This window comes from Canariomyces notabilis (assembly GCF_033297395.1).
Source record: "Canariomyces notabilis strain CBS 508.74 unplaced genomic scaffold N656scaffold_10, whole genome shotgun sequence".
NCBI classification, from domain to species: Eukaryota; Fungi; Ascomycota; class Sordariomycetes; order Sordariales; family Chaetomiaceae; genus Canariomyces; species Canariomyces notabilis.
The window spans coordinates 60,813-82,807 of NW_027041832.1; the positions used below are offsets into that span (position 1 = coordinate 60,813).

A 21,995-nucleotide genomic window follows, 5' to 3' on the forward strand; every position below is an offset into this window, starting at 1 on the left:
CTCTTATTGGTCAATTTATCTCGTCGTTGCTGGAGCGTGGGAGAAAGCACAGGTGGCGCTGCTCTAACTGACGCCCGGTGGACGGACACCTCGACTGTGATTGGCTGACAAGGTCAGAAGAGGTCACCAAGGGCGAAGGAGAGCTCGCATGTCCGTTCTCGGAACTCTTGTTCGTCAAGCCTCTGATCTGTTTCCACATTGGCAAAACTGTCCCGCACCGATCCCCAGGGAAATATTTGGCGCGGGCCAACTATACCGAAATATCAGATGCTGTCGAATTGTACAATTCTTAGCGCACTGGCTGAGAATTGAACCACAGACGCGTGAATCCGTGCAAACGATCCCCTTGGATTGTGGAATGCCGAGCACACGGAGTCAACGCGCCAGAGGGAAGAGGCGTGGCCAGCGAGCTCGCCAGCCCGTCAATAGGGACTGGTTGACATGCAGCGTTTTCGGTAACGCCCGCCATCCGGGAGCTCATCCACACATGTTGTCAAGAGCTTCCCAAATAACTTTCTTCTTCACAGCGCAAGCACCCGGTTTAGTCGGGGTGCAGCCGGCTTCCAATGCCCGAGCGATGTAGTCCATTTTCTTCTCGGATGTCGCATATTGCATGAGCATCTCATAAGCCTTCCCGCACTCGACGTCCCCCCCCTCATCCTGTGTAGTAGCCGCAGGAGGGTCAATCGACCTTGGATGGGCCGTGACTTGCGTGATATCCGCGCTCGGATTCTCGGCGAGAAGCGAAAGAAGTTTGCATGGCCTGACCACTTCGCTACGGGAGGTGCAAGCCTCTGCCTGCGCTGCAGCAGTTGCCCCAGCCGTTGGGGACGATGGGCAAGTGGCCGTTTCTGCCATCGAATGTGGACTCTGATGCGACTTGGGCGTGACGACCGGCTCCATGGCGTTGGATGAAGTACCTGTGCATCCCGGGAGAGTGCCGGCTGTTTTGATCCTCCTCTTCCCTTCGTCTTTCTGCGGTGATGCAGCATTCTCCCGTTGCATGGCCAACCCCTTGTAGTCAGCTGCATAGGTCGCGCAGAGCCTGGCCTTCTGCTCTATCTCGCGCCTTCGAGCGCAGTCCGTTCCACCCGCCTTGCTTTCACCGTGTTCGCTCTTCGCCCACAGGTCAATGTCTTCTGCGGTAAAGCCGGCGAGTTGCAGGAGTTCCCGGAGTCGCCCGTTCTCTGCGACAACCTTGCGCGCCGCTAGCTGAACCTGCGCCGTCGCGTTTATCCCCTGCACTCGCATTTCTTCCAGCCTGCGTTCTAGATCCGCCACATACTCCTTCCGGCGGGCCCGATAGCGCCGCTTGTTCTCGGTCAGGCGGGATGTTCTCGCGGCATCGGCCATCTCGTTTCGGCGCTGGAAACAATCAAGTTAACGGCAACTCGTTTTTGACCCAGAAGGCTGCTCGTCCTCAGTGTTAGAGCCTAACAGGGATGCGGACAGTAGGACCATGATGGAAACAGGAACACTTGCAGCTTTTCAGATTCTATGCTAAGACTGGTCGGCCTGTTGGTTTCCAGTTTCTCTTGTGTCGTCGGGTGCGAGGGGAATTACGAAGTACTTCTGGCACTTGACGTCTCTGGGTGAACCCGAATCGGGACACCAAAAGAAGTGGGGCGAAGTACGTATTACGCAACCACCAGAGCCAACCCTTGGATCTTTTAACGCCTGTTTCGCGAACGTCCGGGTTAGGGTCTGACATAGACAGGGTCGACTTTACCTAACAGTAGCTCAAAAGACCGAAGCGTAAGTCCGAAGTTCGTACCCTTTTTCCCTAATTTTCTGAAATATATAAGAGTCATAGATGCATCCTTGCGAGGTTCAAAGTTCCAAGCTTACAAACACACAGGTCTTATCCTGCTCACTACTGTATTCCATTACGCCGTAACTAGCGCAGATCCATCCCCCGATAACCCTGTTGCATATCGGATGGAATTTGATCGCCGATCTGATTACCTCGACCTTCCTCGACGTCATCCGTGGCTCCTGGTTCACGGGATACTTTGACGCCTGCTTACACCTGTTGGGCGTCCTTGACGTTGGTCTCTCAAGTGCTCAGACTTATTTCAGTTTTCCTTAGTGTATGTATTGTGTATCGCACAAGCACTGATTCACCGATTCACTAAAACTAAAAGAGGTTTTCAAGTTTGAAGAATAAGTGACAGGCTGGCAGAAAACCAGTGAAGTACAAGTACCTGAATACCTACGGTATCGGCCCGTATTAGCCGTCTTTTGAGGGTCTGCTCCGGAGTCTAGCTCTCGGAAACCACGTGGACCGTAAGTTAGACCCGGCGAGATGACCGTGGCTGTGGCCCGGTCTTCGGTTTGGGACTACTTTCGCTCAGCAACACGATACCATCATCCAGGCGAGCGAAAGCTCGTTCTCAAGATTGACTTTTTCATCTTGACCTTCTGCTGTCTGAGCTACTTCCTCAACTACGTGAGTTTCGGCTCCTTCGTTGGCACATGACTTCAGCTTGAGCCGAAACTGACCAGCCCAAAGCTTGACCGAACAAACCTCGCAAATGCCTATGTCTCGGGCATGAAGGAGGATCTCAACTTTCAGGGAGACCAGCTAACCCAGATCAACACCTGTTTCACCGTTGGGTCCGTTCCCCCTCGTTCCCATCCCCTTCCCCCTCTTCCGAACACAGCCATCAATCTAACCTCCCCTTCAGTTATGTCCTCGGCCAGATCCCCTCCAACCTCAGCCTGCATTACATCAAGCCGCGCTACTTCTTCCCAGCCATGATGGTCGTGTGGGCGGGGCTGACCATGGTAACGGCCTCAACGCAATCACCCCAAGCCATCATGGCGATCCGCTTCTTCCAGGGCATCGCCGAGGCCACCACCTTTGTCGGCACGCACTACGTGCTCGGGTCGTGGTACACGGAGCGCGAGCTGGGCAAGCGCAGCGGCATCTTCACGGCATCCGGGCTTGCGGGCACCATGATCGGCGGGTTCATCCAGAGCGGCATCTACTCGAGCATGCACGGCCGCCACGGCCTGAGCGGCTGGCGCTGGCTGTTCCTTGTTGACGGCATCATCACCTTGCCTGTCGCGCTCTACGGGTTTTTGCTCTTTCCGGACACCCCGGCCACGACAACCGCGTTCTACCTGACCGCGTCTGAGCGCGCGCTGGCTGTGTCCCGTCTTCAGGTGGCCCGGGATACGCCCAGTCCGGAGGACGACGGTGCCAGTCCATCATCTTCCAAGAGGACTCGGAGGAGGAGTCCGAAATCACCACTAACCCTATCCTTCGCCAAAAAGGTCCTGACCTCGTACGAATGGTGGGGCTTCGTAATCCTATGGATCATCGCCGGCGAGACCGAGTCCTTCTCCTCCAACTCCCTGCTGGCGCTGTACATGAAGAGCCACCCGTCCGGCCACAAATACACAGTGGCGCAGCTCAACAACTACCCGACGGGCGTGCCCGCGGTGGGGATCGTGTCGACGCTGTTTTGGGCCGCGATGACCGACCTCCTCGGCGGCAAGCGCTATCTCGTGGGCTACTTCATCGGCATTACGGGGGTGGTCACGAGCGCTATGATCCTGGCTGCGCAGGCTGGGGCTACAGGAGACCCCGGCGGCGCGCGGGCCACGGCGCTTGTGTTTGGCGCGTATTACTGGGCGGGTGCCGTCTACGCGTGCCAGGCGACTTTCTTCGCGTGGGCGAATGATGCCATGAGACGTGGGGATCCTGTGTTTCGGTCGGTTGTGCTGGCGGGTATGAATCTGGGGAGTAACGCGGTGAATGCCTGGTGGAGCATTGTGTTTTATGGTGCGTCGATGGCGCCTTGGTTTACAGTGAGTGACTGACCCTATAGTACTTTTGCTGGAATTGTCGATGCTGATGATGGTTGTTCTCAGAGAGGAATGTACGCCATGATTGCCACCTCGGTTGCTTTGGCTGTGTGGACAGCCGGTCTGTCGTACATGACATCCAGGGCCGCAAGACTGGAGCTTGAACACGCTGCAAATAGGGCTGGCCCGTCCGGCGAAGAACTGGGCCAGGAAAAGGAGTCGATCCAGGTACCACAACCATTCCGCTGCATTCCTTACAATCCGCTGACATTGCTAAACTAGTGAAATGGTCATGCATCATACAAGTAGCGTCTTCAACACGACTTAGACGTCATTTTCCTCCCCGTTAAGTCTAGGCATCAACACCCAGCAGACTCTCGTGACTAAACACTCTCCTTCTCGTAGCTTCGAACGCTGTCAACGTCCTTAGCCGCCAGCACTCCCACTCGCTGCCTCTCGGCCCGCGTCCGGAGAGCCTTACGAACAAACAGACAAAGCAGCGCGAGATTACCGGCAAGGGACACGCAAGCAATCACAATCGCCGCGATGCTTCCCTTCCTCCTCTCTTCAGCCTCATTCTCAGCCGCGCTCAGCTTGAAGGTGGAGCAGAAGGCAGCCTCGCTCTGGCAGGCATCGCACCAGCCGTCGACCGACATGATGGCGCGGTCCTGGACTGCCGACGTGAACTCGTCCCACGAAAGGTCCGCCTTGCCCGATCCAAACAGCGGGAAAGCGGTCAGTTTCCCCTCGGTCCCGTTGCGGAAGAGGAAGCGCACGCGCAGATCATCCTTGCTGAACTCCTCGCCGGCCGTGAACAGCTCAAACGCCATGGTCGAGGCATAGTCCGGCAAGCCCGTGAAATCCGCCGACACGGCCGTCAGGTTGGCCCAGCCGAAAAACGCCAGGAAGGTGTCGTAGCTGCCCGCCAGGAGGGTGAGCTTGGGGTCGCGGGTGGCCGACGACACGGTCTGGTTCAGGCGGGCCCACACGGCGCCCGCAAAGGTCTGCGCGTGGATGGAGCGCTGCGGCTGCGAGGCGTTGAAGTTGAGTCCGAACTCGGCGCTGTCGGCCAGGGTGCGCAGCTGCACCATTTGCGCGTCGGTCACGTGCGTCGCGGCGGCCGACGTGTTGTCGTGGATGCGGGCCACGTTGATGAGGTCGAAAATGTCGTACGCGTTGGCGTAGCTCAGCGCGCTGTCGCCGCCCGAGGCGTAGTCCGCGACGTCGGCCAGCGCGGGCTGCAGGCTGCGGTAAAAGTCGGCCGTGGATGCAAGCTTCGACTGGTACTCGGCGCTCGCCGTGAAGTCGGCCGAGGCGCTGGTGAGGACGGGACAGTTGTCGTCGCCCTTGATCCAGACCGTTTCCGGAGAGTCGTCGTTCACGCCGTGCAGCGTGACATACTGGTAGCCTGTCAGGGGCGCCGAGACGGTGGAGCCGTTGGCCAGGGTCGTGCTGGCCGCCGAGGGCTTGATGTCGCCCAGCGGCGGGTACAGGCCTTGCAGGAAGGCGGTGGCGGTGCTGAGCAGGATGCCTTGGTCCGGCGCGCTGGCGTAGATCTGTGAAGACTGGTACTGGAACTCGGAGATGTTCTTGATCTGGTGGGGCGAGCCCGACGCCAGGTAGCGTGCGCGGTAGTCGCTGCCGACTTGGAACACCTGCTCGGCGCCGAGGCTGGTTAGGGCCTGGGCCTTGTAGTGCTTGGTGGTTCCTAGCAAAAGCCGGGCGTATTGTTAGTGTATCTCTTATTCAACTTGAGATTTCATCTTTAACTTACGGTCCCCATGGCGTGAGAACACCAGGGCTCCGTGGATCGTCTCGGCGGCAGCGTGGCCGACGAGCCCACCGATCATGGCCAGAGCTATGGTATGCATCGTGTCGGTAGTGGATGGTGTAAGTTGCGATCACACGATACTTGAGTACTGGCAAGCCAATGTCCGCTCAACCGCCTAGCAGTTGCGACTTGGGAATTCACCGACGATGGGAATTGGGATGAGAGGAAGGCCCGTCTTGCACGGGCGAGTCGATTTTCTTGATAAGTTATAGCAGAGCGGGCACAACGGGCAGTAGCGATGGATAAGAAGTCACCACTAGCCCCACCGGCTTGCTCACAACTTGCTCGAGCACATGCAGCAGCGCGGGGGATTTCCGAGGAAACCGGATTTTGTGCGTTGGAAAGAAGAGCATCTCAGTAATTCCCGCGAGGGCTAGCGTTGCCGCCGGCGGTGCTTAAAGTGTTAGCAAACCATAAGATCCATTCTTCAACCGGCGAGTGGAATCTGATTGGGAGACGACCAGATGCTCTTGATATGCACGATTCAAGCGAGGAGGTTCACAGAGATGCCTCTTGCATAGCAACGAGTCGAATCTTGACTTCGCGCCGCGAGCGCAATGACACACCACCACCGAATGCGGTGCCAATGCCGACGGCCAGGCCCGTACCGTTGGTGCAATGCTTGACTTTCTTATCGTCTGTACCCCTCTTTGATGGTCCCACTCATCTCCACCTCGGCCCCTCTCGCGGGCTGGTCCATTCGACTCCGCAATCGGAGAGCTCCGGTTCATCTCCGGCGCCAAGAACCGGCTCGCGGGGGCTGCCGGCCGGACGTCGGCACTGCCTGCCCGGGAGGTGCGCAGCAGAGAGCCTGTCGCGGTCAACGGGCGGCACGGTGGAAGGGCCATGTTAGTTGGTGGAAACGTGTCTAGCATGGCACTGCCAAGTGCCAACCCACTTACAGGTATCTAAAGGTAAGGTACTAGTACCTCCTCGTGCTACTCACTCAGGTCGGCACGTTTGCACAAGCCAGGCATCAGACCTGATTTGTGATACCCGACACACCAATCATGCCCTCCCGTCACGGTACCGAGCCAACCAAGTAAAGGCCTGAATAAGACCATACCTAGCGGCGGTCTATCTAACAGGCAACCTGCGATATAAACGGCCGGCCACTTGAAGCATCCGTCTTTACTAGATAGGGGGCACGATATCCGTCCAAGCCCTCACAGTTCATTTTGTTACATCAGGAGCTTGTGTATACAAAAGCTGAGGTACCTAGTAGTGTATTCCCCACCAGTTTGCCATCTTCAAACGGTGTACGACCTTAGTACAAACAGCCTTATGCAGATTCTCATGTAATCCTCTTAGTAATGACTGCCATTTTAAGCGATTCGACTATTGTTAGCCGTCATCATTCAAGGCGGCCGTGGTATGGTAATGTGGTTGCCAATTCCCCCTCTATAATCGGGTCGGTCCGTAGGCGATTAGGGACTTTCCCTAAGCCAGCGGACGGAAGTTGTTGAGGGAATCTCGGTTCTTTTGAACACCGTCCCTCAGCTGGAGTCTACCTTGCCATACCAACAGCCGGGCGTGCAATGAATACATGTACCGGGACCAGAACATGGCTCACAGAATCTATGGGCGTCGAGCATGTTTCGACAAATCGGCTTTTTAGAATGCGTCCATGGTAGACTCCAAGTCCAGGGACTGGATGAAGCACCCATCTAGACTGCCCGGGCTCACCGCCATAGCCCTGGACCCCAAGAAGCTGCTCGTCAGATTTTGAATGCTCGAGTGTGAGCCGCAAGTTGTGCCGCCTTTACTGACGTCGCAATCAAAGGGGTTCAAGATCTGTCACTGGCAAGGATTGTCAGCATCACAGCCTCAGCAAGAGTAGCATGAGCATGCGTTGTGGCTTATGTCAACTCCACGCATTGTGCACATGTGGTTGCACGTACCATACGTGTCACCAGACGGTCGAGCATGGATAATACTCCTGACTCAGCAACGGCAGGCTCGTATGCATTCGACAAACGGCAGATGTTGAGCGGAACAAGACCCATGTTCTGATGCATTACCTATGTACCTTACCTATGGTGCTTACCCGTTTGCTTATGCAATGGCTTCGTGAGGACATTGAGCTTAACCCCAGCTTGGCCGCTATAAAGGAAGCACGAACCAACGGGTATGTCGTAACTTGCAAGGTCGTAGTATCTGCTGCACGGCTGCGAGGAACCGTGCCCTACCCCGCCTGGTGCTCACTGTCACAGTCACACAGACCTTGGGAGAGCCGATGCTCTCAATCTAGGTGAGACTAGGGATGACCAATTCTGTGTGTGAGACGAAGGCGACCTGCCTCATGTAATAAGCTCGTAGCTCGGTGTAAGACCCGGGGGCACGACGGATACTTACATGTGGATATCGGGAGGAGGTTAGAAGTGGGAAACCCTAGTAGTGGTATAAGTAGGTGATCAAAGAAGACCTTCTGGTTGGAATTTGGCAACCCAGACTCTACTCTCTTGTATCAATGGTGCCGACGTGGCTTCCTCACTGAGCTCCAGACGCCAGTAACAGTCACTGTGACTGCATGCAAGACCAGACATGGCTCAATCAGAACTCTCACAGGCCGAGCAGTTTGCTAAGCGCCAATTTGACTTTGTCATTGTCGGCGGCGGCACGGCTGGACTTGCCGTTGCTGCACGGTTGGCTGAGAATGCCTCCCTCACAGTCGGCGTACTAGAGGCCGGCGAGAGAGCAGACGGCAATGACCAAATCAACATCCCTGCCTTCTCGGGCCGCCCGCTCGGGGGTCCTCTTGACTGGCACTTCAAGACGGAACCGCAAGGTGCTCTTGCTGGTCGGGAATTGGTCTGGAACCGGGGAAAGGTGCTCGGGGGGTCGAGTGCGCTGAACTACATGGTGTGGAATCGCGGGTGCAAGGAGGACTACGATGCCTGGGAGGAGCTGGGCAATCCCGGCTGGGGCTGGGAATCTCTCCTGTAAGTGGGCACCACCTTGACACCTCCCATCTCTGCAAAGCTACATGTACCTTACCATACTACTACTACTAGTACATGCCCAAAGTGCTGACAGCTGCAACAACAGGCCTTACTTCAAAAAGTCCGAAACCTTCCACCCGCCTCCCGCTAGCCACAGGGACAAGTACCAGTCCACTTACAACAGCCCATCTCCTTTCCTTGGCGACAGCGGCCCCATCCACGTCTCGTACACGGCCGACTACTCTCCGACGCACGCGTACTGGCACGCAACCTTGAACAGCCTTGGCATCGAGACGAACCGGGGCCACCTCAACGGCTCCAACGTCGGCGTTTGGACAAATATCAGCGCCCTCAATCCCGAGAGCGGCGGGCGGTCGTATGCAGCCCACTACCTGGGGCCGCCGCCGCCTGCCAATCTCCATATCTTGACCGGGGCACTAGCTCAGGAGGTAGTCCTTGAGCAGCAGCACCAGCAGCAGGGTGGTAAAAGTGAGTGGACTGCAACCGGAGTCAAGTTCTCTCACGGCGGGCAGACCTTCACCGTGTCAGCCAAACGCGAGGTCATCCTCTCTGCCGGCGCCATTCAGTCGCCACAGCTCCTGGAGCTCTCGGGGGTGGGAAGGGCCGAGGTGCTAGCTGCCGCGGGGATTCCCGTCAAGGTGGACAGTCCAAATGTTGGGGAGAATCTCCGGGACCATCCAAGTAGGTACATCCATACCCAACAATTGAGTCGAGTTTTCGCCGCTAACACACATCCGCAAGTGACCCCCCTTGTTTTCGAGGTTGATCCCACCATGGCACAAATAGAGGACTTGCTCGACGAGTCTGTCCTCGCGGCAGCGCTGGAGCAGTATCGACGGGATCGGACAGGCCTCCTCACCATTCTCCCCTCGGCCATGTCTTACCTCCCCTTCTCGCAGTTCACTCCCCAAGCAGTCCTTAACGACATGCAGGCCAAATCAAAAGAGCTGCTAGCCCACTTCAGTAGCGACGAGAAACTCATCATCCTCTCGAGACAATTCAGTCCGGAGACAAAACTCGGCCAGATGGAGTACGTCTTTGAGTTGGGGAACTGGAATCCGACCTTCCAGCCCGACCGGTCGGATGGCAAGCGGTACTGCTCCATGGTTGTGATTCTGCAATACCCCTTTTCAAAGGGTTCTGTCCACATCCGGCGGCCTGACTCGGACGGCCCTGAGTCTGACGCCAAGCCGACCGCCTCCCTTCCACCCGTGATCGATCCGCAGTACTACGCAGGGCCACACGGGGAGCTGGACCTCGAAGCAATGGTCCATGGCGTGCGCTTCGGCCAGGAAATCTGCCGTACCAAGCCCGTCGCTGACATCATTCGTGGCCCCGCGCATCCGTCAAAACCAGTCACCAACGAGGAAGAAGTCCGCGCCTGGGTTGCGCAGAACACAATCACCTGCTGGCATCCCATAGGGACATGTGCTATGGGCGGTTCTGGGGGCAAGGCGGCTGGCGTGGTGGATTCCCGGCTGAGGGTGTATGGGGTGGAAGGGCTGAGGGTGGTGGACGCCAGCGTCATGCCGCTGCATATCAGTGCGCATCCGCAGGCTACGGTGTACGCCATTGCGGAGAAGGCGGCGGATATGATTAGGGAGGATATGCTTGTTTCTTGAGTTGAGGAGTGCAACTTGTGCACACTGCAAGGCAGTGACTTGGGTTTCAATGTTTACCTACTTCAGGAGTAGTACCCCTGATTACTAGTGCTGTAGCGAATTGACACTGGAATGCCGGGTACCAACGCCTAGAGTGTCCATCCTAATCCGTGTCTGTTTCCGCTCGCCAAGTGTGTACCTAAAGATGCGACTGGGGGAGCCCAATTCTCCGGGAATGCGCACTGCAGCGCCCGCGGCGCGAAGATCCGGAGCGCCAACGCGGAGCGTCACCCTCCGACATTACACCTGGAGCGACACACGCCGGGGGATATCGTGGATTTCTACAACGAGAAGAAAATGACGTCGGATTTGACCTTGATCATGCTATTTAATCTGCAGGCTGCCCTTGCGACCTCGAGTCGACATGGCCCCTGATCCTAGCCCCTGACTCTGTGCTCAAGAAGAGGTTGAAGTTCGCGCTCGACGAACACCAACAGAGAAAACACAGCATGGCCGGAACTCTCAAGCGCCTGCTCTTTGGCGCTGCAGCGCTGGGTGTGGTAGCAATTGCTGCGCCGTGTGTACCAAGGGACGAATCGCGCACCTTTGAGGCCGAGAATGCCGTCTTGACTGGAACCAACGTTGACACTGCGCAGGCTGGATACACCGGTGTGGACCCATTTTTCCAATGCTCACTCACCCACCCATCCATTCAGCTCCATCTAAGATCTGATACTGACAGTCGCATCTCAGGCACCGGCTACGTGACAGGCTTCGACCAGTCCACCGACAAAATCACCTTCACCGTCTCCAGCGCCACGACCAAGCTCTACGACTTGAGCATCCGCTACGCCGCCATCTACGGCGACAAAAAAACCACCGTGATCCTCAACAACGGCGCAGCCAGCGAAGTCTCTTTCACAGCCGGCACCTCCTTCACCACCGTCCCCGCCGGCCAACTCCTCCTCAACGCAGGCAACAACACAATCGACATCGTCTCCAACTGGGGCTGGTACCTAATTGACTCCATCACCCTCACCCCCTCCTCCCCGCGCCCAGAGCACCAAATCACCGACCTGCCCATCAACCCTGCCGCCGACAGCCCCGCCCGTCAACTCTACTTCTACCTCCGCTCCTCAATCTACGGGCGCTTCATCCTCTCCGGCCAGCAGGACCTCTCCTGGGCGAACTGGGTCACCCAAACAATCGGCAAGACCCCTGCTCTACTGTCAGTCGATCTGATGGACTACTCCCCCTCCCGCGTCGAGCGGGGGACGGTGGGAACCTCAATCGAAGACGCCATCGCCCACCACCAACGCGGGGGGATCGTCTCTGTCCTCTGGCACTGGAACGCCCCCACAGGCCTGTACGACACGGCCGAGAACCCCTGGTGGAGCGGCTTCTACACGCGCGCGACGGATTTTGATGTTGCTGCGGCGCTCAGTTCGACGAGTAACGCGAACTATACGTTGTTGGTTCGGGATATTGATGCGATTGCGGTGCAGCTTAAGAGGTTGCAGGATGCGGGCGTGCCGGTGCTGTTCCGGCCGCTGCATGAAGCGGAGGGAGGGTGGTTCTGGTGGGGTGCGAAGGGGCCTGAGCCGGCGAAGAAGTTGTGGGGGCTGTTGTATGACCGGCTGACGAATTATCATAAGATAAATAACCTGCTTTGGGTGTGGAATTCGATTGCGCCCGAGTGGTACCCGGGGGATGAGACGGTGGATATTTTGAGTGCGGATGTGTATGCGCAGGGGAATGGGGTAAGTTCAGTTCAGGGGGGCCCCGAGGGGGGTTGTTTGTTTATCGATGCGTTGCTGACTGGACAACAACCTCACTAGCCAATGTCGACACAGTATAACCAGCTTATCGAGCTGGGCAAGGACAAGAAGATGATTGCCGCCGCCGAGGTCGGTGCCGCGCCGCTCCCGGACCTGCTGCAGGCGTACGAGGCACACTGGCTGTGGTTTGCCGTGTGGGGGGACACCTTCATCAACAACCCCGACTGGAACTCGCTGGAGACTTTGAGAAAGGTAAGTCCTGTTGGTTTTCTTCTAAAGAGAAGACAATGAGATTAACACCTGCTAGGTCTATAACAGTGACTACGTCCTCACCCTGGACGAGATCCAAGGATGGATGGACTTGGACTAGTGTCGTAGGCTTGACGAGGGGCAAAGTCTGCTCTTGTGCTGATACTAAGCAATGATCGCTGGTATAGAATCTCGTGATCTCACAGTTGCCTTGAGATGCTACTAGTACTTACAGCGTTGTCCAGCTGAGAGTGACTTGGCATGGTTCCTTCAGCGTCCCCTGCCTGATGGCGTAGTCAAGAACTGATGCTAGCCCGGAGGGATGGAGCTAGACTCCCTTTGACAACCCTGGATGTTGATCCAAACAACCAGCAAATTGACATCTCCCATTCATATCCACCTACAGCTTTTCCGCCCTCGCATCCCACTGCGCCAGCGCCCCCACAACCATCCCCTCAACATCATAATCCCAAACCGCATGAAACATCCCCGTGATCTCTCTCCCAAACCGTTCCGGATCCCTCCCCACGGCCGGATCCTTCCAATGAAACAAATCACATGCCGCCCTGGTCGAGCGAACCACGCCCTGCGTCCGCTCGTACCGCACAGCATTGTACAATGCCAGCGCCGTCTCCACCAACCTCTCTTTTCCCCGTTCAAGTTCCCTCTCTTCATTCTCCAATCCCGGTGCTCGCACACGCACACGCCGGTCAACCTCAGCCAACAACTCCGCCAACACAAGCGCATCCTCAATGCCCATCCCACCCCCGGCACCCAGATGCGGACCGGTAGCATGTGCCGCATCACCCGCCACACACACCCTGCCCCGCACATACCCCGGCGCCGGGTGCTCGGCCATGTCAAAGATGGCCCACTTGTCCATGCCTTCCTCCGGGAGCAAGGCGACAATGCTCCGCACGGTGGGCTGCCACGCGGCGAACGCGGCCTCCACCTCGGCCTTGCTGCCTGGGGCTGTGTGTTTGTTGACACTGATCACGTTGTTGTTGTTGTTGTTGTTGTTGTTGTTGTTGTCTTCTGTGTCAGACCCTGGCAGCAGAGGCCGCCAGACGGGGCTCGGATCTGACAGCACGGCCAGCACGTTCAGCACCGTGTTGCCGCCGACAGGGTACGTGATGACGTGTGCCCCAGGGCCGTTGTACATAAAGCGCGTTCCCGCGCGGTAGGGGCCCACGGCGGCCACGGCGCGGGACATAGGCACGAGAGCACGGTAGCAGAACTTTTGCGTGTAGTGCGGGTGCGCTGAAGTGGGTACGGATTGAGTCTCGGGGTTGGTGAGGATTAGCTCGCGCACCCGCGACCGGATGCCGTCGCAGCCAATGACGGCGTCGGCGAGCGCCGTGGTGCCGTCCTTGAAGTGCAGCCGCAGCGGCTGGCGGTTCCCGTCCGCGGACGACTCGGAAGAGATGGTGTCGAGCTCCTTACCAAACTGCACCGCGCCGTCGGACAGCAATTTTGCCCACTCCTCGAGCACGTCGCTGCGCCGGCACCCCTGGAACCCGTCCTTGCCCACGTGCAGCTTGAAGAGCAGCTCGTCAGTGCCGTAGCCGTCGATCCACTGGAAGTAGTCCTCGCCGTTGGGGTTGGCGACGCGCTTAAAGGCCGACAGCACCGCGGGGCTGAGCAGGCCCATAGCCCGCTCCGCGTTGGGGCTGAAGCCGATGCCCGCCCCGATCTCGCGGAACTCGGGCGCACGCTCGTAGACGGCGAAGGACACGTTGCGGGCTTGCAAGCCTAGCGCCAGGTTGATGCCTGTGATGCCCGCGCCGATGATGGCGACGTGCAGGCCGTTGTCTTGGGTGTCAACTGCCGAAGGCATTTTGAGCCGTTGGAAGTAGGTCTGCGTCGGTTGGGACGCGTTTAGTTGCTAGTCAAGGTGGCCCCGCAACTCGTCTGCTTCGTACGTATCTGGCCCAGGTGCATAAAGGTGTTAGCATTTGCCAGTCTGTGTTGTTGATATCGGGCGCTTACCTTGGCTTCTCTGCAGCCTTACCCCTATTCAGAGCCTGCGGTTGTCCTAGATGGCTTCGACCCCCTGTTTGCGGGCTTGCGATGACGGAACAGGTGCAAATGTAGCTTGCACAATGGGCACGGAGTAAATTTGGCTTTAACCTCACCTGTATCATTTCTCAGGCCTTAGGTGGGAGGTTTGCAGACGCCGTCGGCCTTGGGTGGGGAGCTACGGCAGACCGTCGGACCCCCGGAGAGTGGTGCGAGAGAGCGCAGCCCGGTTGCACGTGTTGAGAACTGTCTATATCGCATCGTTAGGCTCCAATTCGCCAAGGTACGTCTGATAAATCCGTTACTTACGCGGGATGCTCGGACCGATTCTCACCATCAGCAAACAAAATACGCTCACGAATACGCTCGGAAACTTATATACGCGCTGACTCACATTAATCCAGCTCCTCCCCAAATCTCATTCCACCGTTCACCTTACCTTTATTCTCTCATCTTCGACGCCAACTGTTCAAGTTGATTGCCAACATGACCGCCACCGAGGCTCCCGGTGCTCACAGCAAGGGCAAAGTGCTGTTAACTGGTAACCTCAGTGATAATGACGCTGTAAATTGACGGGCCGCTGATTAAGACTCTTAATAGGCGGAACCGGCTTCGTGGCGTCGCACGTTCTGGACTGTCTCTTAGACCATGGGTAAGATGAAGAGACAAACGGTGACGGCTCGGGATCAAGGGTACTAACGCGCATGACCGGAGCAGCTTTGAGGTCGTGGTGACGGCGCGGTCGGAGGAAAAGGGGCAACGAATCATCCAGTCGATCGATACCCCGCTAAAGAAGAACGTTTCGTACGTCGTGGTTGGAAACGTCGCAGATGAGGGCGCATTTGATGAGGTATCCCCTCTTCCACCACCCAAAGAACCTGACCGAACCTGACGCAAGGCACAGGCTGTCAAATCCAACCCGCCATTCGACTATGTTGTGCACACAGCATCGCCGTACCAGTTCACCTGGAATGACCCGGTGAAGGAGTGCCTCGACCCTGCCATCAAGGGCACCACGGGGATCCTCAAGTCGATCAAGGCGTTCGCGCCCAGCGTCAAGCGGGTCGTCATCACGTCCTCGTCGGCAGCCATCCTGAGCCCGCCCAACCACCCGACCAAAGTGTACAACGAGTCCTTCTGGTGCGACTTGACGTGGGAGCAAGCTTTGAACCCCGTGCACACGTACCGAGCAAGCAAGGTAAGCCCTCACAACGACAGCTCGCGAGCCTTGACTGAATTAGGGGTCCCCACATCAGAAATTCGCCGAAAAAGCCGCCTGGTCCTTCGTAGAAACCGAAAAGCCCAACTTCGACCTGGCCACGATCAACAACACATACACGTTCGGCCCAATCCCGCGCAGCCTGGACAGCCTCAGTTCCGAGTCCATCAACGCATCCAACAAGCGGATCTACGACCTTGTGGCGGGCAACATGCGCGAGGGCATCGAGCCGACGCAGCCCGTCTTCACCTTTGTCGACGTGCGGGACGTGGCACTGGCCCACGTGCGCGCCATGACGGTGCCCGGGGCTGGCGGCAAGAGGTTCTACGTCGTGGGCGGCTTCTTTTCGAATCCCAGGCTGGCGGCCATCATCAGAGACAGGTTCCCCCAGCTCGAGGACAGGCTGCCGCCGGCCGACACGCCTGATGACTTTCCCGATGACCACTTTGAGTGTGATGTGAGCCGGTCAAGGGAGGTGCTTGGGCTGGAATACACTAGCTTGGAGAAGAGTGTGGCTGATACGGTTGAGTCGATTTTGAGGTTTGAGGGGCGATAAACTTGATGGGAGGCTTGGGAGCGGCCTTGTCATCTCGATCGGGATTCGGGTGCATGTTCAGAAATGCCTAGATGCATGCAGTTGGGTATTCCATGAATCAATCTTGGCAATTCATGATTTCATCACAATCCAAGTTGGAGTTGAGACTTGAGACACCTCGCTGTCGTCAGCTCTCGCTTAACTCGGAAGGATGTCGGCCCGCTTAGGGTACCTGCCGTCCTTGACGGAACTCCATGTGGAGTGGCAGGTCTACGGTGGACCTGCAAGTCATTTCCAGTAGCGTATACAACAAGTGGAACATCTCACCTGCTCAAAAGAAAGAGGGGAGGGAAAAAAGAAGAGTTGCACGGCTGGCAGGCAAGATTCCTAGCATCAGTCGTTGTCTGGCTGATGTTGGGCCACGTGCTCTGCTTCGCTCGAATGCTAGCCCCCACGCATAGTCGTATCGATGGTACCGTACCTCCGGAGATACCGGTAAGTGTATGGTAATTACGACATCTCCTTTTTTTTTACTTTTTGCATCGAAGCGAGACTGTGGATCGATGAAATCTCCAGAAGCAACAAAGAAAAAGCACTGCCTTGCATGAGCTGAATTTAACCCCGGGATAGCAGTGTAGCAAAATATGCAAATGTGTGTTGGAAATCGCAAACTTGCTGTGCCATCGATCCCAGCATGTTTCGTTCCTTATTCTACATGCAAACTGCAGCTGTGCCGCAGGTTGGCCAACCTGCGGCCAGAGGAAGGATGGGCCGTGATCCGGGATACCCATAATTACCAATATCGCATTTCTTCGCCGCCAAATACATGTGTCGCCCAAGATCCATGATCAGATGTAGAAGGTGTTTAGACGAACGGCGGTGTGCTGTGCCAGTCGAGCAACATGTGGGTGGATTACTGCCGTCGTCGAACCATGCGTATCACTACTTAGATGATAGTTAGGTGTCATATATGATATATGTATGTGATATATAGAGTAGGGTTACTGCCGACTGAGACAGTCTCCTGGAGACGGTGATGCTGTCGACAACCGGACAGGGCGAAGCTCGACAGAAGCAGGATTTTATGTGCCATGGAATTGGAGACCCGCCAGTCACCAATTCAGACCGGACACCCTCCGACGAGCATGGTGTTGTGCATACAAAATTACGTGTGCACCGTATTGTAGTGTATGTACGATACAATAGCTTAAAATACTATTGTAGTCCGTGCACTCGCAATTCTAGCCTCCAAGGGCCTTTCAGGGGATCAATTGAGGGTCAGCAGGCCCAACGTTGCAAAACATCTGAAACAAGCATAGCTGGGTGGGGTAAGATGCTCCTTGACACCTTCTCGGGAAAGCGCGAAGAGAGCGACTCACGACATTGCAGGATGGGGACAGAAGAGACGCGAAGGAAAGAGAAACCCAGCAAAACGAGAGGAAAAAATGGCTCTTGATTTATCGGCAGCAATGTTGAACCGTCCAAGGTCGAAGGCTGTCTCTCGGAGGAGAATCGCACATGTTGACGTGCCGGATCGTACATCCAGTCTGGAATTTTGTCTACGTTCACAACGTTCATCAATGCTGCTGGCTGACATCAAAACTTTATCTACACCTACCTTAGCTAGTGAAGTTGCACTAGTTCACTACGCCTGCATATGCGTGCATACGGGGGTTCCGCACATCAAGACACCTCGTCCCTCGGCGCCGGTTGAACATGGATGAGGGCAGGGACCCGCGCTACGCCTCTCGGAGCGTCCGTACTGAAACGGCCCGCTACACAACATACAAATCCTACCCACGTCGAAGGACTGGGACAAGATCCTTCCAGCTCGCGCGGCACAAGCCTGGCACTCAATCATATAACCATGCCATGAAAGACCGCAGTCGCTTTACACCACTCCGCAGTTACAACTAGCAGGGAACAGTCCTGCTCTGTCCGAGAGCTGGGGATTCCGACGTTGCACTTGTGACCCACATCATGGACGGTGAACTGCGGGAACAGTTAGCCGCCGCCCTGTTCTGGTGGAGTGGTGGGGATGGCAACCGTCGAGACCAGAGTGAACTGAGCGGTGACGACTGCGGGTCGGAAACACCGCGGGCAGACCCAACAATTAAGCTCGTCCACCAGCCGGACTACATCCGCAATTTGCTGCAGTATGCCGAAGGGGGAGACAGTTGGAACGGGATCATCAACGACGACATCGATGCCGACTCAGATTCAGCCCTGACAAGCCCGAGGGCCGATACTTTTGCTCATCACGGATCCAACGGCCAACGACCTACCTTGGGGCCGAGATATCCCGCACGCGAAAAACCTTTGCCGCCGGCGCCCCCGCGCGAATCTGCTCTGCAATTTTACCATACTGACATGTCCTGCGGAATGTCGCCGCTTCTCTCTTTCCATCCAAGCGACGTCCCCGAGTTGACGCCGGACAGGGGGGAAACCTCGAGCCCTTCTGCCACCGGGCCCGCGACGCCGAGTGTACTCGCTGACGTCTATCTCCCTCTCACTCACCCCGCAGCAAAGAACAATAAACTTGAGCCGCTCTCCTTGCCCGCGCCCCCAGTCCTGCAAGACCTCAGTCCACGCAAAATGCCCGGCAGTCCGGCCCGATCGGGCCTCTCTGGGCCGGACGGGCTGAACACCATTCAAGAAGGAGACGATGTGAACGAGGACGCCGACTCTGTGATGGCATCCACGGAAAGGTCCTTCACCAGCAGCAGCCACGGCGAGGCTGGTGCGGACCCCACGAGATCACATTTCCTAGCCGCCGAGAGCCGCCATGCCAACGCGCAGAGCGTTAGCTCGTTGGCGACAACGAGTGCCTCCGCTAGCTCGAGCGAATGGCGGCCCAGCAGCACGATTCCTCGTCGGAAATCCATTAGCACGAGCATTTTCTCGCGTCTTCGGAAGGAGGGCCGTCCATCAGTGGAAGAGGAGGCACTGGAGAGGAAATGCCTAACGCCGCTGGAGCTTGCTACACCGCCATTCATACCTCGGGGCGCCGACAAGCTGCCAGACCTTTCACTCTCGCCTTCATCCCCCACGTTCACGCCCGAAGCTAGCTCGAGAATGAGGTTCTTTAACCGTGTGCCCTGGCTGGGCGACCCGCAGTCGAGGAAGCCCCGGCAAGTCTTTGGTGTAGACCTCAACGAGAGCATACGCGCCGCGCCAGCCAAGATCAGGATATCGCACAAAGGAAGGAGCACCTCCTACAGGACATACCCTTTGTCGGTGTACAAATGCTGCGAGTATATTCGCCGAGCAAGTTAGTGGTTTTCTCTTCTGGCATATGGGGCGTTGCAAACTAACTCTGGGCACAGGTGGCGTGGACGCCAGCATCTTCTCTTCCCCGGGCAATGCCTACAATGTAGCCAGCTTGAAAGAAACTTTCAGCCAGCCTCCGTTGTACGGCACCGAGTTCCAGTTCGAAGGAAGCGACTACACCCCCTGCGACGCGGCTCGGCTGATTCTTCTCTACCTCGAGGAACTGCCTAAGCCGCTCATCCCGCCGTCCGTCGTCAAGTCGTGGATCCTGCTCGCGCGGCAGGAGGGCGCCATCGAGCCGCCCAGCCCGCGCGTCGAGACGGGCCTCGATTTCTGGACCGAGGCGCTCAACCGGCTGCCCACAGCCAACCGCAACCTGACCAAGCACCTGCTGACCGTCTTTGCGGAGCTGCTGCTCGCGCCGTCCGGCGGCAGCGGCAGGGGCAGGGGGAAGATCACGGAGGCGGACGCCAGGCAGTTCGCTTCGGCCGTGTCCAGGGCCATGTTCCACCAGGACGCGAGCGCGGGGGTGGCGGTAGGCCACGGCGGCGACGGCCGAAACGAGGAGCAGAGGCGCAAGGACGCGAGGAAGAATGTGCATCCCACCCTGGCGCTGGCGTTTCTCATCCAGAAACGGGGCGAGTATGTCGTCTGGATGGGCAAGGCCGCGAGTAATTCGAAGAGGGAATCCAAGATGTTTCTGCCGAGCACGGAAGAGATGTTGGAGTGGAAGGGGACTGGAGTGGGGCCGTGAGTTGCCTGCTTGAGGGCAAAAAGGGGGCTGGGGACCGAAAATTGCGTTGAGATACCCTTTCATCTTGTCCTTGATTACCTTACCATCCCCAGCTGCATCTGCATTCGTTGGCGCTGGTGTTCATGTCCTTTCATATCTCTTTGCTCGCACATGACAGTCTCACGGCGCGGAGTATTGCAGTAACGATGGATACGAGTAGCGGTACCCGGGTTGACACGTGGGAGGATGACATGTATTGATAGTAGTACTAGTAGTAATAGCTATGTACCTAATGAATCCCTTCCTGGATAGCCCTGCCAGAGTCGTGCAGGATGGTAGACTGCCTGTCATGGCTCTCATCCTAGTGAGTACCTAACCCGACGCAAAGTTTCCCCTGCTCCTCAGGCACTGACAACCCCCTTTCAAGGACAGTAGCCAACAGGAATCACCGCATACCTCACCTAGCCATCACAGCACCCGGGCCCCGAGGTCGAGGATTCACAGCACCTTCAAAAACCCCTCCCCATTCCCATTCCCATTCATCTCCATCCTCTCCCTGCCCATCTCCTCCCTAACCCGCCTCTCCACCTGCTTAACCGTCTCCTCCACACTCTGGTCCTTCTCGACCCTGACAACAACCACATCCCGTTCCGAGTCACCCTCCGGCCGCTCCAGATCCTGCAACTGGCTCTGCACTAGCCCGGGGCCGGCAAAGTGCCCCTTCCTCTGGGCCGCGCGTTCGCGGAGGAGTGATGCGTCTACGTCGAGGAGGACAAAGCGGATGTGTGGCAGAGTTTGACTTTGACTCGGAGTGCGTGCAGCTGCAGGTGGGGTGTCGGCATCATGATCATCATCGAGTTGGGGTTGGTCACGGTGGCGGCCGCGGAGCACGTCCCGGTATTTGCGCTTGAGTGCTGAACAGGTTATTATCAAGTTGTTTGAGTTGGGATCATCGGGATGCTGCTGCTGTTGTCGCTGTTGCTGTGCCGGAGATGATGGCGGTGGTGATGATGCAGAGTTTGACGTTTCGCGGTCGTGGATGGCGCGCAGCCAGGCTGTGCGGTCTGCGTCTGTGAGGGGGATGTTGTGCGACATTTTGTCGCGGTTTTGTGGTGGGTGGTACTGTTAGGCATGGTTTAGCTTAGCTTTATGGTGAGTTATGGGGTCGGTCTGTGTCATGAGTGTATGTAGGGGTACCGGGTTGCTTCTCAGGGGAGGTCCAGGGAATGAAGGTCGACGAGGATGGATGGGAATAGGGGGATGAGTACGGACATCGTCGCCTTCTACAAAGATGAAGCCGAGGCTTTGGGCGAGAGCTTTGGCAATGGTCGTCTTGCCGCTCGCGGTTGGGCCCGTTATAAACCATACCCAGCGGCGATTCAGGTTGCCGTTAAGGTTGTAGTCAGGGGGTTGCTGGACGTCGGCCTGGGCCATGGTGAAAATTTTGTGACGGATGGTGAAGGGGCTTCGTTCTGAGTTCCGAGTGTTGACAATGCTGAATTCCAGCTGAAGGTTCCCGGTATAAAAAGCAGTACGGATAGGGTTCTTGTTTCGGTTCCTGCCCCTAGACGCTAGCGGACGGTTATGGATGACGTCACCGGTTGAGTGTGTATGTGATAGCTTGCCAGAGACGGGTTACTAAAAGGTTTGCGCCCGGCATGAGGAGGGTACTCGGGGAGGAGTGCTCGCACCTTGGTTCCTCTGGCTCGATTGGCCTTAGGTAAGTAAATAATGATGTTCCCATTACTATTGAAGTATTTCTCCTAGCAGGGAAGAGGGGGCCTCTGTTACTACATGTACGGGCTAGTTAAACCTTCCTCTTCACGGCGTAATAGTCCGGCACTGGCAAGTATAGTCCGGCACTGGCAAGTATAGTCCGGCACTGGCAAGTATAGTCCGGCACTAGCAAGTACCAGCCATATATAGACATTAGGTATATAGCACCCAAGATAGCTAGTAAACATCATGTTACTTCGTAGGTCCC

The 21,995-nt window shown here is 56.9% G+C and overlaps 9 protein-coding genes across 9 annotated transcripts; 5 read left to right on the forward strand and 4 right to left on the reverse strand.

Annotated features, from left to right (window-relative positions):
- Positions 1 to 477: 477 nt before the first annotated feature.
- N656DRAFT_708738 (uncharacterized protein) lies at positions 478 to 1,353 on the reverse strand (the record flags this gene model as incomplete). The annotated part of the gene is made up of 3 exons (XM_064811534.1): positions 478 to 763; positions 833 to 1,025; positions 1,107 to 1,353. The coding sequence occupies 3 exons, from the start codon at positions 1,351 to 1,353 to the stop codon at positions 478 to 480; spliced, it is 726 nt and encodes a 241-aa protein (XP_064670226.1).
- Positions 1,354 to 1,812: 459 nt separating this feature from the next.
- On the forward strand, positions 1,813 to 4,193 carry N656DRAFT_730983 (MFS general substrate transporter). Its single transcript, XM_064812638.1, has 4 exons — positions 1,813 to 2,449; positions 2,513 to 2,616; positions 2,688 to 3,816; positions 3,880 to 4,193. Exons 1-4 carry the CDS (start codon positions 2,306 to 2,308, stop codon positions 4,093 to 4,095), a joined length of 1,593 nt encoding a protein of 530 aa, XP_064670227.1. The 5' UTR covers positions 1,813 to 2,305; the 3' UTR covers positions 4,096 to 4,193.
- Positions 4,194 to 4,196: 3 nt separating this feature from the next.
- On the reverse strand, positions 4,197 to 5,684 carry N656DRAFT_797855 (phosphoglycerate mutase-like protein; the record flags this gene model as incomplete). Its single annotated transcript, XM_064817692.1, has 2 exons — positions 4,197 to 5,521; positions 5,588 to 5,684. 2 exons carry the CDS (start codon positions 5,682 to 5,684, stop codon positions 4,197 to 4,199), a joined length of 1,422 nt encoding a protein of 473 aa, XP_064670228.1.
- Positions 5,685 to 7,862: 2,178 nt separating this feature from the next.
- Positions 7,863 to 10,346, forward strand: N656DRAFT_752621 (GMC oxidoreductase). Its single transcript, XM_064813041.1, has 3 exons — positions 7,863 to 8,586; positions 8,693 to 9,288; positions 9,349 to 10,346. The coding sequence occupies exons 1-3, from the start codon at positions 8,189 to 8,191 to the stop codon at positions 10,227 to 10,229; spliced, it is 1,875 nt and encodes a 624-aa protein (XP_064670229.1). The 5' UTR covers positions 7,863 to 8,188; the 3' UTR covers positions 10,230 to 10,346.
- A 371-nt stretch (positions 10,347 to 10,717) lies between these two features.
- On the forward strand, positions 10,718 to 12,356 carry N656DRAFT_768255 (glycoside hydrolase family 26 protein; the record flags this gene model as incomplete). Its single annotated transcript, XM_064813608.1, has 3 exons — positions 10,718 to 11,968; positions 12,047 to 12,238; positions 12,294 to 12,356. 3 exons carry the CDS (start codon positions 10,718 to 10,720, stop codon positions 12,354 to 12,356), a joined length of 1,506 nt encoding a protein of 501 aa, XP_064670230.1.
- On the reverse strand, positions 12,268 to 14,493 carry N656DRAFT_70610 (FAD/NAD(P)-binding domain-containing protein). Its single transcript, XM_064811326.1, has 2 exons — positions 14,225 to 14,493; positions 12,268 to 14,161 (listed from the first exon to the last, which is right to left on the reverse strand). Exon 2 carries the CDS (start codon positions 14,070 to 14,072, stop codon positions 12,636 to 12,638), a length of 1,437 nt encoding a protein of 478 aa, XP_064670231.1. The 5' UTR covers positions 14,073 to 14,161; positions 14,225 to 14,493; the 3' UTR covers positions 12,268 to 12,635.
- An 82-nt stretch (positions 14,494 to 14,575) lies between these two features.
- N656DRAFT_828978 (NAD(P)-binding protein) lies at positions 14,576 to 16,029 on the forward strand (the record flags this gene model as incomplete). The annotated part of the gene is made up of 5 exons (XM_064818562.1): positions 14,576 to 14,795; positions 14,855 to 14,906; positions 14,972 to 15,104; positions 15,159 to 15,452; positions 15,496 to 16,029. The coding sequence occupies exons 1-5, from the start codon at positions 14,741 to 14,743 to the stop codon at positions 16,027 to 16,029; spliced, it is 1,068 nt and encodes a 355-aa protein (XP_064670232.1). The 5' UTR covers positions 14,576 to 14,740.
- Positions 16,030 to 17,988: 1,959 nt separating this feature from the next.
- Positions 17,989 to 20,032, forward strand: N656DRAFT_789339 (uncharacterized protein; the record flags this gene model as incomplete). Its single annotated transcript, XM_064816777.1, has 2 exons — positions 17,989 to 19,279; positions 19,335 to 20,032. The coding sequence occupies 2 exons, from the start codon at positions 17,989 to 17,991 to the stop codon at positions 20,030 to 20,032; spliced, it is 1,989 nt and encodes a 662-aa protein (XP_064670233.1).
- A 416-nt stretch (positions 20,033 to 20,448) lies between these two features.
- Positions 20,449 to 21,930, reverse strand: N656DRAFT_778883 (carbohydrate kinase). Its single transcript, XM_064815092.1, has 2 exons — positions 21,284 to 21,930; positions 20,449 to 21,133 (listed from the first exon to the last, which is right to left on the reverse strand). The coding sequence occupies exons 1-2, from the start codon at positions 21,443 to 21,445 to the stop codon at positions 20,510 to 20,512; spliced, it is 786 nt and encodes a 261-aa protein (XP_064670234.1). The 5' UTR covers positions 21,446 to 21,930; the 3' UTR covers positions 20,449 to 20,509.
- Between the last annotated feature and the right edge of the window lie 65 nt (positions 21,931 to 21,995).

Coding starts and splice junctions, on each gene's coding strand:
- N656DRAFT_730983 (XM_064812638.1), top strand. CDS start 2,306: ATGACCGTGGCTGTGGCCCGGTCTTCGGTTTGGGACTACTTTCGCTCA. Junction 2,450..2,512: donor TGAGCTACTTCCTCAACTAC/GTGAGTTTCGGC, acceptor ACCAGCCCAAAG/CTTGACCGAACAAACCTCGC. Junction 3,817..3,879: donor CGATGGCGCCTTGGTTTACA/GTGAGTGACTGA, acceptor GGTTGTTCTCAG/AGAGGAATGTACGCCATGAT.
- N656DRAFT_752621 (XM_064813041.1), top strand. CDS start 8,189: ATGGCTCAATCAGAACTCTCACAGGCCGAGCAGTTTGCTAAGCGCCAA. Junction 8,587..8,692: donor TGGGGCTGGGAATCTCTCCT/GTAAGTGGGCAC, acceptor CTGCAACAACAG/GCCTTACTTCAAAAAGTCCG. Junction 9,289..9,348: donor GAATCTCCGGGACCATCCAA/GTAGGTACATCC, acceptor CACATCCGCAAG/TGACCCCCCTTGTTTTCGAG.
- N656DRAFT_70610 (XM_064811326.1), bottom strand. CDS start 14,072: ATGCCTTCGGCAGTTGACACCCAAGACAACGGCCTGCACGTCGCCATC.
- N656DRAFT_778883 (XM_064815092.1), bottom strand. CDS start 21,445: ATGGCCCAGGCCGACGTCCAGCAACCCCCTGACTACAACCTTAACGGC. Junction 21,134..21,283: donor TCTTTGTAGAAGGCGACGAT/GTCCGTACTCAT, acceptor CATGCCTAACAG/TACCACCCACCACAAAACCG.